Source organism: Trifolium pratense, linkage group LG2, assembly GCF_020283565.1.
Source record: "Trifolium pratense cultivar HEN17-A07 linkage group LG2, ARS_RC_1.1, whole genome shotgun sequence".
NCBI lineage: Eukaryota > Viridiplantae > Streptophyta > Magnoliopsida > Fabales > Fabaceae > Trifolium > Trifolium pratense.
The window spans coordinates 39,537,487-39,553,697 of NC_060060.1; the positions used below are offsets into that span (position 1 = coordinate 39,537,487).

The 16,211-nt window shown below is 29.1% G+C and overlaps 1 protein-coding gene across 1 annotated transcript; it reads right to left on the reverse strand.

The window, feature by feature from the left end:
- Nucleotides 1–8,056: 8,056 nt before the first annotated feature.
- Nucleotides 8,057–9,066, reverse strand: LOC123907301. Its single transcript, XM_045957501.1, has one exon. It carries the CDS (start codon nt 8,722–8,724, stop codon nt 8,344–8,346), a length of 381 nt encoding a protein of 126 aa, XP_045813457.1. The 5' UTR covers nt 8,725–9,066; the 3' UTR covers nt 8,057–8,343.
- Nucleotides 9,067–16,211: the final 7,145 nt, after the last annotated feature.

The following is a 16,211-nucleotide window of genomic DNA, read 5'->3' on the forward strand; positions in this document are numbered from 1 at the left end:
TTAGGGACCAAGTTGGTGAGAGAGTGATAGTTTAGGGACTAAATTGACTGATTACTCTTTATTTGATATAATGATCCATGCAATAACCAAATAAACTTGGTTAACCAACATAGTGTGACACGTACAAGTGATAAATACTTGCATCCCTTAACCATTTGGTTCTGGATTTGATTATTGGTCGTCAACCCCTTAAATGAATCTCAGTCATCTCAAGGTGATTAGTCTCTGTAATTGCGCGCAGATGATATATTTGATTTAAAAAAAAACTTGGTTAGTGATAGTACCAAGGTTTATACTAAAATGAGTACATGACCGCTGCTGAGCTTTGTTCCCAATGCCCTCTATTTTTGAATATGTTCCGGAGACAGCGGTTATTAATTCTGGACAGTCACACACCCTCATCAAGCAAAGCACAGAGTGAAGGTTTTTTTCTAGAAAAAATAAAAAAAACATAAAACTTCAAAGTCTACAAAAAACCAAACCAGATGCCAATAACCAAAGGAGAAATCTTTTTAATCCTGTCATTTTTGTTAATTATTTCTCCTAATAAAATTTGAGGTCCTGAATGGGATTTTTGTTCTCTAATTTTATGAACTTAATGAAATAATAGTAGTAAGATTGTACACAGAATTTTATGAACTTCAAGAAATAATAGTAAGATTTTAGACAGAAATATGTCAGGGGTATTTGCTGTATAATTTATCTTTATCCAAAAACAAAAAATAGGAGCTGCTTTTATTCCCATTGCTTATTTAGCTATAGTGTCCTAGTCAATTTACCAAGAATTGAAATAGTTGCATTCTGAATTGTACCTTGGCATGGGTTCCATATATAAAAACCATTTTAGTTGGGGGTCCAATTTTGTCATGTAATACCAAAATTATGTGTCATGTAATAAACTCTTTGCTCCATTTCCAACATGCCACAGAGAGTTAGAAAATTTGAAATTGAATCTCTTATCTCACGCATTTTGAATATTTATAATCTTGATCAAACGATTTATAAAAAAAAAAAAAACTGATTTACTCTTTAATTTTTATTTTAAAATAATAACGATTTTAAATTTAAATTATCTACTCTTGATCGAACGATTTTTGATGTTGTAAATGTTCAAATTAAAAAGAATTATTTAACTCAAAAAGACTAATAAGATTTTTTTTTTAAAAGAATAATCTTAAAAATGTGTCCAATAATTTTTTCTCTTGTACATATGTATTTTTTTATTGATCGAGTGTTTTATTTCCTTTGAGAAATAGAAGATACTTCTATGAAAACTTAATTACCAATTGATGCCTCAAGAAAATCTACTCTTTGAAAATACTTGGGCATCAAATAACCTTTGGCTGGTTCTTGTTACCAATAGGACAATTGAGGTAATAAATTCATAACGGTACGTCATACTCACTAACACCTATTAACAAATATTATTGAGTAGTACTTTTTTCCATAGGAGCACCACTTGGGATCTATATGAATTCAATTTTTATATATAACAGTGTCTCTGAACACTTTTTAAGTATTTTAAATAGTACATTTTTATGAAATTTTTATAAATGCATTGAAAATTAAAATATTTAATTTTTTAAATAAATAATTTCTTTAAATGAAACTTTTAAAAAGTGCCCAAAATCTTCCTATAATTATATCCAACGTACGACTAGATTCACATTACAACTTATGCATAAAATAGTAGGTGAGTTTTAAGGTATATATCACATATTGACATTCTTAAAAAATAAAACCCTATATCTTCATCGATTTTATAGTTAAGATGATGACTTAATTGATGTTGATTTATACGAGTTATATATTTATTTTTTTGTTGTTTTAATTAAATTAGTATCAACTAAATTATGAGTTAAATAAGTTTTTCGTCTCTATAAATATTTTAAATTTTGTTTTTAATCCATATAAAAAATTTCAGCAACTTTTAGTCCTTAAAATATTTTTTGTCCCAACTTTTGATACATGTTGTTTAATCAACTTTTTTATATATATATATATATATATATATATATATATATATATATATATATATATATATATATATATATATATATATATCATTTGAAAATTTGAATTTTTCCCAATGTCAATTTTTTTTTTAACAAAGTTAAAGAAGACAAAGGAAAAAGAACAAAAGACAAAAATATAAGATTAATCTCTAAGGAACAAGGTTTCTATTGCATCGTTCCTAAGCAGTTCACGAACGCCTCCTGAAGGAGAGGCATAACTTGAGAAATCGACATCTGAGGAGGCTCAAAGCTTGGCGAAGAAGTTCACGCATTGATTATCTTCTCTAAAAGTGGCAAAGAGAAACATTGTTCTAAGAAATCAACTCATTTATGTCTTGGACCAATACTGCATGAATATGACACCTAATATGAAGACATTTGATGAGGTTGATACAGTGTAAAAAATCTGAGTAGTAGACAAGCTCGTCGATTCTCATGTCTTTGTCCAACAAAAGACCCTTGTAGATAGCATACAATTCAACATACAAAAAGTCAGAAGCCGTTGAATGAAAGTTGAGAACCCTACATATAAGATAGTAACCAAATGTGTTTCTAATGATTCCACTAAACCCATACTATGTATTGAAATTAAACCTCTTTTGCAAAGTTTACTTCTTCTTTTTTAACAATAAATGAATTAACTATTTTAAGTTTTTTGTGCTTAAAAAATCATATTGAATTTAATTTATGTTAAAATATTCTAATATTTTGTGAGTGAGATTATTATAATATTATAAGTGTAAATACAAAATTCATTAAAAAAGTGTAAATACAAAATTTATTGACTTAAAAATATAGACCAAAAGTTGTGACTTATAGAAACTAAAATTTTATTTAACTTTTAAATCATTATATCAATTGTAAAAATAAAGAGGATAATTAACCTAAAAGACAATAAACTGAATTGTTGAATATTTTCAAATATTTGTTCAAGGTGAATCATAGTCGTTTTAAAATTTGTCATATAGTAAAGGATTTAAGTCCAACTGCGGGGCCATTTCTAACTTGAAAAATAAAGGTCATTTTTAATATTTCACGGACTATGCACTTTACAGTTTTCATCATAATTTTAAATTTAACTTATTTTGTTTCTTAGTGCATAACTGTACTAGTATGGTTTTCCTATGTTTCCTCATCTTGCCTCTTTGACTATGTATTAATAATCATACTTTAAAACCCATACAGTCTCGTAATCAATATGTTGAAAAATTAGAACATTCCGTGGAAGTATGATATTCAGATTTGTTAAGTGAAAAATTAATTTACATGGCATGTTTTTAGGAGTATACTGTATTAATTTGAAACTAAACTAATCATGAAGAAAGATGAAACTACTATCATTGCAAAGTTGTATGAATGTGACCTATATTGAATCACATTTATAGAGACTTTATTTTAGGCAGTTGATATTATTTATGAAATTATCTTTCCAACTAACATCATATCTATTGTGGGACCAATTTATTTTAGTCATGGGGCTTCAACATTAAGGATTAAAATGCTCTCTTAATTAGGACTTGAAATTTTAAAAAAATTGGGGGGGTGAATATAGTAATTAGACAACAAGTAGCAAGACATGCAGCAAAGAATAGGGTGTTGGAAGCAATAAACTAGTAGTAGTCCTAAGTTGGAGAAAGAGAGAGAGAGATGGGTAGTTGCACTAGTATCATTGCCTCTTTAACTCACATTTATGTAGGTGTTCTATAATGACTTCAAGGTCCAACCAGACATTCATTTCATGGGGAAACTCTATAGCTCTATTCCCTCTGTAAAGATAAGAGGAAAGAAAATTGAAAGCATCTTATTCTTGAACAGAATGTTTAAAATTAATTGGTCAGAAATATATTTATGAAATGACAGAACTCATTCCAAGGAAGTATCCATGGTTTATATTACTAGTATTACTACAACCCCCTATAAAAATCTCTCATTTGCATATTCATTTTATTTAGATATTATTGACTTAAATGCAGTTTTATCCCCCCTATTTTGATTGAATCAAAATTTTATTCTCCTATTTTAAAATACGGAATTTTAATCCTCCTATTTTACAATTTTATCGATTTTACCCCCTATAATATTTGACTCATATTTGCTTATGACACTTTAGCTAGACTAATCTTATATCATAAGCATAAGTATTAGTATAAAATAGCTTCATACGCATATAAAAATTTGTGGAGTTGATATACTCAATGAGATTTTTGAATTCAACGGTTGGATTGAAGAAATATAATGCCGATATCGAATTATTAAGCGGAGTAAGTCAATAGAGACTTACTCATTGAGTCAACGGATCCCTCCTATATATATATATATATATATATATATATATATATATATATATATATATATATATATATATATATATATATAATAATAATAATAATAATAATAATAATAGAAAAAATATTATTCATATTTACTTAAATAGATTGACCTATGTGGCCTAAATGACCTTTATAATGGCTTGCAACTTGACATTTTGAGCTAAATAGGGTTATCAAAAAGCATTAGTCTACTCTATTTAAAGAAATAGTTTGGCCTGAGTGGAGCCTATGTAGACTTGGTCATAGGTCTCTGTAGTCCAACCTGACCTATTTCCAACTCTGAAAACCTTGATAACATGGTGCTAAACAGTGTCCCTAGACACTTCTAAAGCATACCAAAAAAGGAAATCAAAGAAAAAATTAATGTTGGGAAGACAACTTTTTACAAGTTTAAAGTATTGAATGCAAAAATTTCAAGGAAAAATTTCTTTATTAATATGCTTAAATAGTGTCCGAGTTTAGTGTTATCCTTTAACAATTTAGCATGAATAATCCATAAACAAAAACTAAGTTTATGGAGTTTAATTATGTCTCTATGATAAATTAGGCATGGAAGAAAGTGATTTCCCAAATACACAACAAGGATGTTTGTAGGCTCATTGATCAAGTGAAAATGAGGGCCAGTAATGTATTTATGAAATACAGCAGGCCCACATTCATACAAAATTTTATAATATTGTGCCAAATAAAAATACTCATTGGCATATTCATTTGGTTATGAATTGCAGTGTCCTACAAACTTAAACCTTGAGAAAGCGTGTTGAAGCATAGAAACAGGAATCCTGTTAGAGAAAAAATAATGGTGCATTTAAGTCAAAAAAACAGTTGAGGAGTTCTAGGAATAATCAATCAAACAAAGTCCTATTTCCCATCCAATTATAATGTTTTGTTTTACACTTTTACCCAATACATACACACCACGGTAGAACATGTTTTTATTTTACCTTAAAATATTCACACTGCCCGTGGACCAGGAGGTAGTAGTAAATTATGCTGCATGTTCTATGCTGATCAAATTTGAATATGATTCTTCTAAAAAATTTGAATATATATGGCCATGAAATTACTAGTACTATTATTTGTGTATTTAACCACAATTTTGTTATATTTTCCGAAGCTAATTTTAAATATATTTAGTGTATTCAATAGAAATAATTTTAAATATAAATTATTTTGAGAATGTTTATCTCAAATTATTTTTTATTTTTAATTAGAGTATACTATTGCATAGGCCATATTTTCTGGGCACCAACAAAAAAAAAATATAGTTAAAAAAAGAATATTGTTAGAAAATATATCTGTCAAAGTTTAACGAGCTCAATATTTAAAAAAAATTATAAGTCCAAAATTCTAAGTTTAAAAATTATTGAACTCTTAAACTGCAACAAAAGAAATGTTGGGTCATTTAGTTTACCCTACAACTGTTACACAATATACTATATTCTCACTCTCATATCTCAATCACATCTACATCAAAGCTTTAACTGAATATGTTATACACTCCAACATCTCTCAATCATTTTTGCTCCTTAGTCTCTCTTTGCTCTCATTGTCAAGTTTGCTAAGAGGAGCTGAAAAAAATCAATAATTGTTATTATTGTTGAAGTATTTTGGGATTTGGGGTTGTAAATTTTTTCTTATTTTGTTTTTTTTTTTTTGTGAGAATACTTAAACAAACATGTTAAAACCGTTTGATGTGTTCCTTGATATGGTTACATTGCGGCTACACATGTGATTATCAGTGGCGGAACCAGAAAAAATATTGTGGGTGGGCCGAAAAATAGTCAATCTATTTTTAAATTGAATTTTTGCTCCTCTATTTTCATATGTTACAATTTTGGTACCAACAATCTATATTTTTACTCTAAAAATTGTGATTTTTGGCTATAAATGTGATTTATTGTCTCCAACATTGAATCTAAAGATGAAATATCAAATTTGAGACCAAAATTCACATTTTTTTGGCATTAAAATTCGTTAATTTTACGGCAAAAATATTGAGATAGGACTAAAATTGCAACAAATGTGAAAATATGGGACTTAAAAAATTAAATATTAATTAAACATATTTTTTTATGTCATTTCATATTTATATATGCTAGTCCAACAATTAATTTTATCTAATATTATAAATTCAATTATGAACTAACATTTACACTAATACTTGAATTAATATGTGTACCGAGTTACTTATAATCATCAATAATATACTCTAAATTAATATTTACATTAATATTTGTATATATATATATATATACCGAGTGACTTAAAATCATGAATAATACATTAATATTTGTACATTTTATAATGTTTTTATTTGTCTTTTGTTTTTTTTTTGTAAAAGCAAAATATATAATGTTTTTATTTGTCTGAAAAAAAAGAATTTTAACTAGCACAAAGGAATTCAAACAAGTGACCTTGAAGAGTTTAATAGAGCAGAAAGTTATTTTTTAAAAAGAATTTTAACTAGCACAAAGCAATTATATTGTTTAAACTTGTGGATACAGGAGGGCATTTGTCGACGGTGAGAGTGGTAAATGCAATGTCAGTGATCTACCGTATTTCTTAATCATCATATATTACATACTGAGCTATGCATGTGCATCAACACATTAATTAATAGAATCATTTTCTTAAAAATATCATATTAAAAAAATATATTAACGTCAAAGAAGGCAACTCCATTCTTATTTTCTCCAAAGTTAATTAAATGTGATCACCAAATCTATTTTTTTACTCAAATACTAGTAATAGTATTTGGGTCATGCTAAACAGTGCCCCTGGGGCACTAGTTAAGCATACTAAAAAAGGAAACAAATGATAAAGTTAATGATGAAAGATAATAACTTTTCATATCATTAAAACATTGAATGCACAATTTACGAGATAAAATTTCTATATTTGTATCCTTAACTAGTGCCCCGGGGGCACTGTTTAGCATTTTCCATAGTATTTTATAATTCTATATCTAACCTCTAATTTGCACTTGACTTATGCATTCATTCCTTACTATGAATGTTAGAAATTCAGCACAAAATTTCATACTCAGTCACTGAATCATTGGTGTTGCAGTGTTGAACAGAAAGCTGTATATGTATCTGTATATATCACTGTAAAATTAGCGTACTTTTGTACTTTTTTGTTAGCTTTGTAATTGCTTCTCATAGACCACACAAAGATTCAGTACCAGAAGAAGAAGGCGATGAGTAGTAGATGAATAATAAATAAATTATCTATTTTATTTTTAATTTATATATAATTTTTGCCCATTCAAAAAAAAATAAACTTTTTGTTAAAACAAGATATCATTCGTACACAACTACAAAGACTAATTCCTCAAAGTAATCGAAATAGTGAAATTCATTCAAGACATAGATACTAACTAGAGATTCAACACTGAATTGAACTAAATGGTTTAAGAATCTAATTATCTAACGAGCCTGTGACACAATATTATGTTGGTAGATGAATAATTATGTTGGGCGAAAAAATAGTCAATATTGAATTGTTCTATGACAAAATGTTACTAAAACTTATAAACAATGGAATTGTGTTTTTTCTTATAATATTATTATCTTTAAAATACAATAATTGACTGATTATATTTTAATTCATAAAAAATAATCACTAAAGAAACAAGGAATGACCAAGTATAATTGATCACAAACTCTGATTTTATTTGATCTTTTTTTGAACAGAAAGAAAAGATAGTACAGAGAAAGAAATTCATTGATTAATACTGCAAAAGAAAGGAGAGCATTAACACTAGCCTCTTCATATTTTTCCACCACAGACCACACCTAATTAATTTCCTTTCCATTTACTACTACATACTCACAACCCCACTGAAAAGGCTAAAGCTATGCTCTCATTCTTCTCAGATCCAAAAGCAAAATTAAAATGTAACATACTACAACAAACATAGATGATATTAATGCAATAATTAATTAAAACTAGCTAACATACAAAATTAAAATCCCCCTACCATACATAGCTTCCTAGTTGTGAAGAGGATTTGGACCTGTGTGAATTAATCTTTTGTCATCATCATAAACTGTACTACTTTTTCTTGGAAGATTACCATTACCACCTTGAACATGATGATGAGTAGTTGTAGTAGTAGTAGTTCTTGTTCTTGTTCTTTTTCTTGAAGATGCTGCATGAAACAGCAATGCTTTGTTGAAAGTACTACGTTGTTGTTGTTGTTGTTTGAGGAACCGAATTGAATGGTTTTTGTTGTCGTTGGTTTCCTTGTTGATGGAGAAAAACAAGGTTATAAAAAGAGCAAAAACAAACATGACCCACAACAACAAAATTGAAGCTTTAGCCAAAGAAAGTCTTTTTTCTCTTGTCCTTTCTTTTTCTCTTAAACCTATCATTGCACTTTCGGTTTGTAGATTTTGTCAAACTCAAACAAAACAAATTAACAAATTAGAAGCTTCAGAAATCCACCATGAAAATTGTGCACAGAAAGATATGTTGGTAAATTATTCTTGATTTTGACTTGATAATAACACAAAGGTGTTTAGTGTAGAAAGAAATAGAAAATGTGATTTGGATAATTCAGGTAGATAGAAAGAGAGAGTAAAAGAAAGAAAGAAAGAAAGAAAGACACAAAAAGAAAAGAAAAAAAAAAGAACCTCAAAGTTTGGGTTATTTCCTTGTCTTATGGGTCTAGTCACATGATCTCGACCCTTGATTCATGGAACCTTCTTATGTTTTCTTATATATATATATTTCAATTTATATTATAGTCCTTTTTCTTTGGTCTTTGTTGCAACCTACCGTTACATACGGGTTTTGTCATCCTATATTTTATTTTTAATTCCATTCTTGCATAAAAAGTTTTCAAATGAATTTATTATAGACAAAATTTTATAAGAACACTTTAGAAAGTATTGTTATTACTTCATCGGTCATAAATATAAGAAATAAAACATTTTTTAAATTCATTGAAAAATGAATGTATTTGAAGCGTGTTTGGTAACACAAATAAGTTAGCTTATAGCTTATTATAGTAGCTTATAAGCTTGTTACATAAAATTAGAGATATTTGGTAACAAGCTTTTTTTTAACTAGTTTATAGCTTTTTTTCCAGATGATATTTCAAGTAGTTTTTGAGCTTATAGCTTATAGCTTTTCACCTTTTATTCCAATTTTAACCTTGTTATTTTTATTTTTTTTATTTTTTTAATAAAAAAACTACTCCTTCACAAAAATAACTATTCACTCATATAATAACCGTGTACTTTTATGTTATTTTATGATTACAAAAACTAAATTTACCAAACACTTTAATTTCATTCTACCACATTTTCAGCTATCAGCTAGCTTTTCAGTTATCAACTAGCTTATACCTTAATTTTATCAAACAGAGCCTTGGTCTATATAATATTGATTAGATAAATCATTTTTTCAATGAACCTAAAAAGTATTTTGTTTCTTATATTTACTTATTTAGGACTAAAAGGAGTACTACTTTTATTTTTATAGATTGTCTAACTCAACTTCATAGAATTTTTGAGTTAGAACTAATTTTTTTTTTTTGTACAAAGAGTTAGAACGAATTGATCTTACACAACTAATTTATAAGATAAAAATTATTGTTTTAAATATTGTATAATGCGTTCATGAATTCAAACTCGAATGAGGTACCTCTTGCTTTGAGAAGGAACAAACGATCATCTCCCTCCATATATAGATTTCCTATTTCTAACATTGTTTCCTCTAAATAACTCTCAAAACAATGTGAAGACTAAAGATCGTATGAAGTTATTTTGTGATGATAAAACAGTCATTAATATTGCAAATAATCATGTTCAACATGACAGGACAAAACACATTAAAATTGACCGACATTTCATCAAAGAGAAGTTGAATAGTGGATTAATAACTACAACCTACATTTCTTTTGAGAATCAGCCACAGATGTGTTAAAGAATGATTTATGAACATAACAATTTAACCACTTGCAAGCTTGGAATGATTGTTATCCATTCGCTAGCTTGAGTGAGATTGTTGTAAATATTGTATAAGTACTATTATAAATTTTATTCAATTTTACTTAACCCGTTAATTAAGTTCATTAAGTATAACATAGTCTATTTGTCAATATATATATATATATATATATATATATATATATATATATATATATATATATATATATATATATATATATAACATAGTCTATTTAAACACTTTAAAGATTGTACACAAATTACTTTTCTAATTTTTTTTAAATGGCAAATATATTAATATATGCGAAATAAAAACAATAGAAAATTCATAATACATGAGTACCAGAATTAAACCATAAATTACTTTTCTAATATTATCTAAAAAATCTAGACACTTGAAACTCTACCGTAACAAAATATTAAATGTATTCACATGATTGATTAATTTTTTACTGAATTACTCTATCAAATTTTTTTTTACTAAATTACAGTACTAAATAGCAAAATTAATCTATAAAAAAAAATTTGGGGCCTAATAAACTTTTTTTTTTGAATGGCCAAAATTTATTATAAAGCACTGCAAGGTACAAGATGTACCAGGAGGCAGCAAATACAAAGCAGAGTCCATGGAGCCTAATAAACTGCTTTACTTGTACCCCCACCCCCCTCCAATTGCACGATCTTATAAGAAAAATAAGCCTTTTTCTTTATTTGTTTGGCAAATAAGAAAAATAAGCCTTCAGTGTTTTATTGAGACAAAAAACTACTTGAATCAAACTCTTATAAGAATATGTATTACATCTTGTTGATGAGAAGAACATCTTCTTTAATCAATTTTCATACCCCCACGAGTTTTTGATGTTTTCTCTTTAGGCCCCCCATGGTTCTTTTTCCCCTCCTGGAATTTACTTTTTTGCCCTTCAATAAAAATTTCGGTTGCTACGAACTGGATTTTTTTTTGTCTTGAAAAAAAAATTCAGTTTCTGTTAACTGAATTTTTCCTGAATTTGAACTAGAAAAAATTTCGGTTTCTGCAAACCGAAATTTTTAGCAAGGGCAAAATTAGAATATTTGGGGGTATAAAAGATACATGGGAGGCTTAGAGAGAAAATATCTGAGTTTTTAGCATCTTGAACGATCATGTTGTTGTAGATTGAGCTGTTAAATAAAAAATTCTCAACCCACAAGGCATGTTTCTTGTAGGACGCAAAAAAATTTGGAAAATACGTTCCGAATTTTTCCGTGCGAAAAGAGAAATTCAGGGGGTGGGTTGAGAAGTCATCATGTTAAATGTAGGGTTTGGACCATAAATATTAACCCGGATTTTTTTAGAGCTTTTTATTCCAGTTCGAAAAAGCCTGAATTTAAATATGGGTTTTTTGGTCTGGTTCGATAAAACACGAAGCCCAATTAGATCGGACTGCTTAGAACCGGGTAGTCGTTTTGAAAGCTCTAATCTATGAAGCACAGACACCTCTATGATTAGGCGTATCGCGGTGTCCGACATGTGTCGGTGTCTGACACTTATATAACACTCGTACAACACGTGTCAGATAGTTCAGACCGGTGTCCAAGAAAAGTCAATTTTTTCTTTACTTTGACACTCGTTTGATCGGTGTCGGACAAGTGTCCCAAAAAAATTGTTTTTTCTTTGCTTTTACTCTCCTTAGGAACATATCAGACATATTTACAAGAGTTAAATATGTGTCGAAACAACAATATTGATCAATGATGAATTGAAGACATTACATTTTGATTACAATATTTTTAATTTTTTCGATAGTAGATAAAAGTAAAATATTATTAAATCTTGTTTTAAAACTTTTTTTAAGAAATAATTTGTTCAACTTAGATTTACATGGATATATTTTGATTCTCAATTTATATCTTTTATAAATATGTAGCGGTATCGGTGTCTTATATTTTTCACATTAGTGATATCGCGTGTCAATGTCGTGTCGCGGTATCCGTGTCAGAGTCGGTGCTCTAATTGTAGACACTACATAACCATTTGGAATCTGTTGTGATTGTATTATCTTGGCAAAGACTGGCGGTAGTTTCACATAGTCAGAATTGAGTTCCTTTCGATTGTAATAATATCTAGAAGTTCAAGAATCTTCTTCAGCTCTTCAAGAGAACCAGCATGTTAATTTCTCTTGATAATAAAAGGTTTAATTACTCTATTGGTCCCTTAAAGATATTTTAGGTCTCATAATGGTCCCTTAAAGAAAAAACAGTCTAGATTGGTCCCTTATTAATATCACTGTTGCCACATTGGTCCTTTCCATCCATTTTTTCTTGAAGACGTTAACTATTGACAGGTGGCATTGGAGTTGAGATCCACTACAGTCATATATGCTTCATTTTTCCAATTGTTTTGATGGATGAGTGACACGTGGAATATAAACTAATCAACGGTTGAAATTAAAAAAATAAAAACTAGATTGAAAGATCTATTCCCCTTCTTCTCACTTTGTTACTTTCTCCCTGTGATCTTCCTCTTCTCCATTGAAACCCAGTTACCTCTTCATCTCTATGTCACCACTTCAGATCTCCTTATGTGTCTCCCAAAGCCACGTTGTCTCATCTGTATCGACACTTTCCCCTTTCAGTTTGAAGATGGGTTGATTGAAATCGAAGATTGTCATTGAAGATGGAAGTTTGTTTGATAGAAATTGAAGATTATTTCAATTTTATGCTATAAATTTAGATTGTAATCTTCCCCTTTTGATTATTTTGAATCGTCTGAAATTTTTTATGCAGAAATAAAATTTGTACCAAATTTGTGTTATGTTGTAATCTTTCCACCTTTTGTGTTTTTTGTAACAATCTTGTACCTAGTGGTGATGGCGAATCTGAGATATGTGGTGGTGGTGTTGATGAATAACATGAAATTGGTGGTGGTGGTGAAGAAGAAGAATATGAAATTGGGTGTTGATTTGAGATTTTTTGGGTATTGTTTGAAGGAGTGAAATGAAAGGGAAGGATTTGTGTTATTTGAAGGATCTTTGTTGAATTGGCAACTATGACAATTTTTTTTAAGATTTGGATATTTAGGGATTTATGAAGATGATGAAGGATTTGATGAAGATGATGAGGAAAATTAGGGTTTTTGTTTCAACATTTTGGGATTTTGTGATAAGTTAAAATTTAGAAAGTTTAATTTTTTTCTTCTGGGTTTGTTTGAAGATGAAAGAAAATTCAGAAATGATTGATGAATATATGAATAATACGAAGATGAATGGAAGAAGAAGAAGAAATAGAAAAATAATTTAGTTGGTAATGGTACACCATTAGATCTCATGGAGATGCAAAATCCAATGGTTTCAATTTTTACAATAAGATCAAATGGTTACAATTAAAAGATTGATTGAGGTATATGGTGAACCGCCTATAATGTTGGTCCACTTAATACATTTGAGGTTAAAGATTTAACGAAAGGACCTTTTCGACTAACAGAGCTATCAATAAGGGACCAATCTGAACCTTTTTTTCTTTAAGGGACCAATATGAAACCAAAAATATCTTTAAGGGACCATTTTACTAATTAAGCCATAATAAAATGTGTAGTAACATGTATTACATTGCATGCAATTGGTATATGGGTAAAAAATAAATCCGTACTCGTGATAACTGCAGATAAAATACACCACAGACACGTGAGAAATAAATGGTTAATATAACAAATGAACATAGAAAAATAAATAGATATCTATCAGATAAGCAGATATGAGACGAGAAAATGGGTAACGTTTTTATCCAATGCGGTCGATAGCAATGACTACAGGGACGGATCCAGACATTTAATATCAGTGTGGCTAAACATAAAAGAAATTTTGCAAACTGGGTTACTTGTTTGTCCCGATTCCTAAAACAATTTTTGTCTCTTATTAGAAGACTGTATGAAATTAACAAGCATATTGATCTTACCGAAAAAACCACTAACATCTTTGTAAGTCTTAGCACAAGCAATAGGTGTCAATTGAAGTTGATGGGCAAAACCATGCACATAATAAGATGGATTCTCATTTTGGATTAAAGTTCTAAAACCACCAAACTTACCTCGCATATTGCTAGCTCCTTCATACACTTGCCCCCTAATACTAGACAAACTCAAGCCACTAATAAACAGCTTCTCAAATGTCACCTTAATAAGCTAATTCAGTGAGTTCAGTGAGGTCTAGTGCAACTCATATCAATTCCTTAGAATTGTTCTATTCTCTATTCTTAACAAATTGGGGCTCTTTAGTTGTGATTTTAAATTGAGTAAAGTCAATTTATTTTCCCGTTATTACTGGGATGCCTATGTTCTTTTATTGTTGAACTTATGGTAAGGAAACATTACCACACTTGCATAATATAGCAGGACAGTATCCAAACAAATAACCATATCATCAAACACCAAGGCAGACTATCAAATCTAGAGGAACAAATTCAAGGTATATTAACAATACAAAGTAATGCAATCATACAATAACCTGCTGAACATAACAGATCAAAATCACAGCTAAATAACTATTGTTCTTCACACCAATTGATATAAATGTACCCATTTATGAGAAATTGAGAAAATTGAAATTTTAACAAATTGAGGTTTTAGGATTCAGCTGAAAAAGGAGAAAAGAATAGGAGAAAATTGGAATACTCACTTTACCTTAGATTTTCAAACACACCTATAAGCTTACAATTGGTAGAAAATTGAAGATTGAGGATTTGAGGTAGACATTTCTGATCTTGCTTATTTGAGAATTTGAAGAGGAAGAGAAAAAGAGTATGTGATTGTTTGAGGTTAACAATTCTGTATTTTTTTCTTTCTTTTCAGTATATAAAAAAAATTGGAAAAATCTGGTGTGGCTAAAGCCACACTCAGCCCCTACAAGTGTCCGTCCCTGAATGACTACTATCTAATCTATGTCCATAGAGATACCATTGCCATCTCTAACCGCAACCCGTGCGTTGAGTGAGTTGGTTTGTCTATCTGCAAGCAAGTAATTAGAAAAGTTGTCTTAATAACAATGCATACTTATTTTGTACCGACATCCAATCAATAATTGAACAGCAAAGTTTGAGAGAAAATACATTTCCCTTGTAAGTTGTAACAATAAATAACAACCCAATTGCACAAAGGACAAGTACAGATGCTGCTGTCAGAGATAACTAGACTCTAGCACAGTGGCAGAACTAGGAAAAAAAATTACTTTACCGGGGGCTGCTAAAATAATTATAATGTAAAAATTTAAGTAATAAAAAACACAAATTTAATCATAAAAAAATTAAATTGTATAACTTGAATAAAATTCTAAGTTACTTGATATTATCAATCATTTACTTTAAATTAATATTTGTACAAAGTTAATCATCAAAATTATATATTTTATCATATTACACGTAACTCAAAAGAGAATAATTGATTTTATTTGAAAATAGTTGTTTTGAGAAAATCAACTTTTTATAAAAAAAATACTATTGGTTTAGTTGCTTTGAGAAAATGTTTGAGTGGTTCGAATCTTGGGTGTTAAACATGATTTTTTTTAGGAAAATGCTAAACAGTGCCCCCGGGGCACTATTTAAGGAACCAAATATAGTAATATCATATTGAAATTTGTGCAGTCAACGCCTCGAAAGTCTAAAAAGTGTTATTTTCAATTTTAAAATTTCCTTTTTTGGTTTCCTTAACCAGTACCCCGGAGGCACCGGTTAGCATGACCTTTTTTTTAAATGAAAAAAGCACAGAAAATGAAAAATTGGGGTCAGAGAGAATAGATATCACGACCTTAGGATCCAAAAGACAAATTAACACCTGCTAGTAACCCATGGGCTGCGCTCGCTGTTTGTTAATTCTTGTGTACAGATAGTTATATATATATATAGCATACAGTTTAAATTTTATAAAAATATCAAGTAAT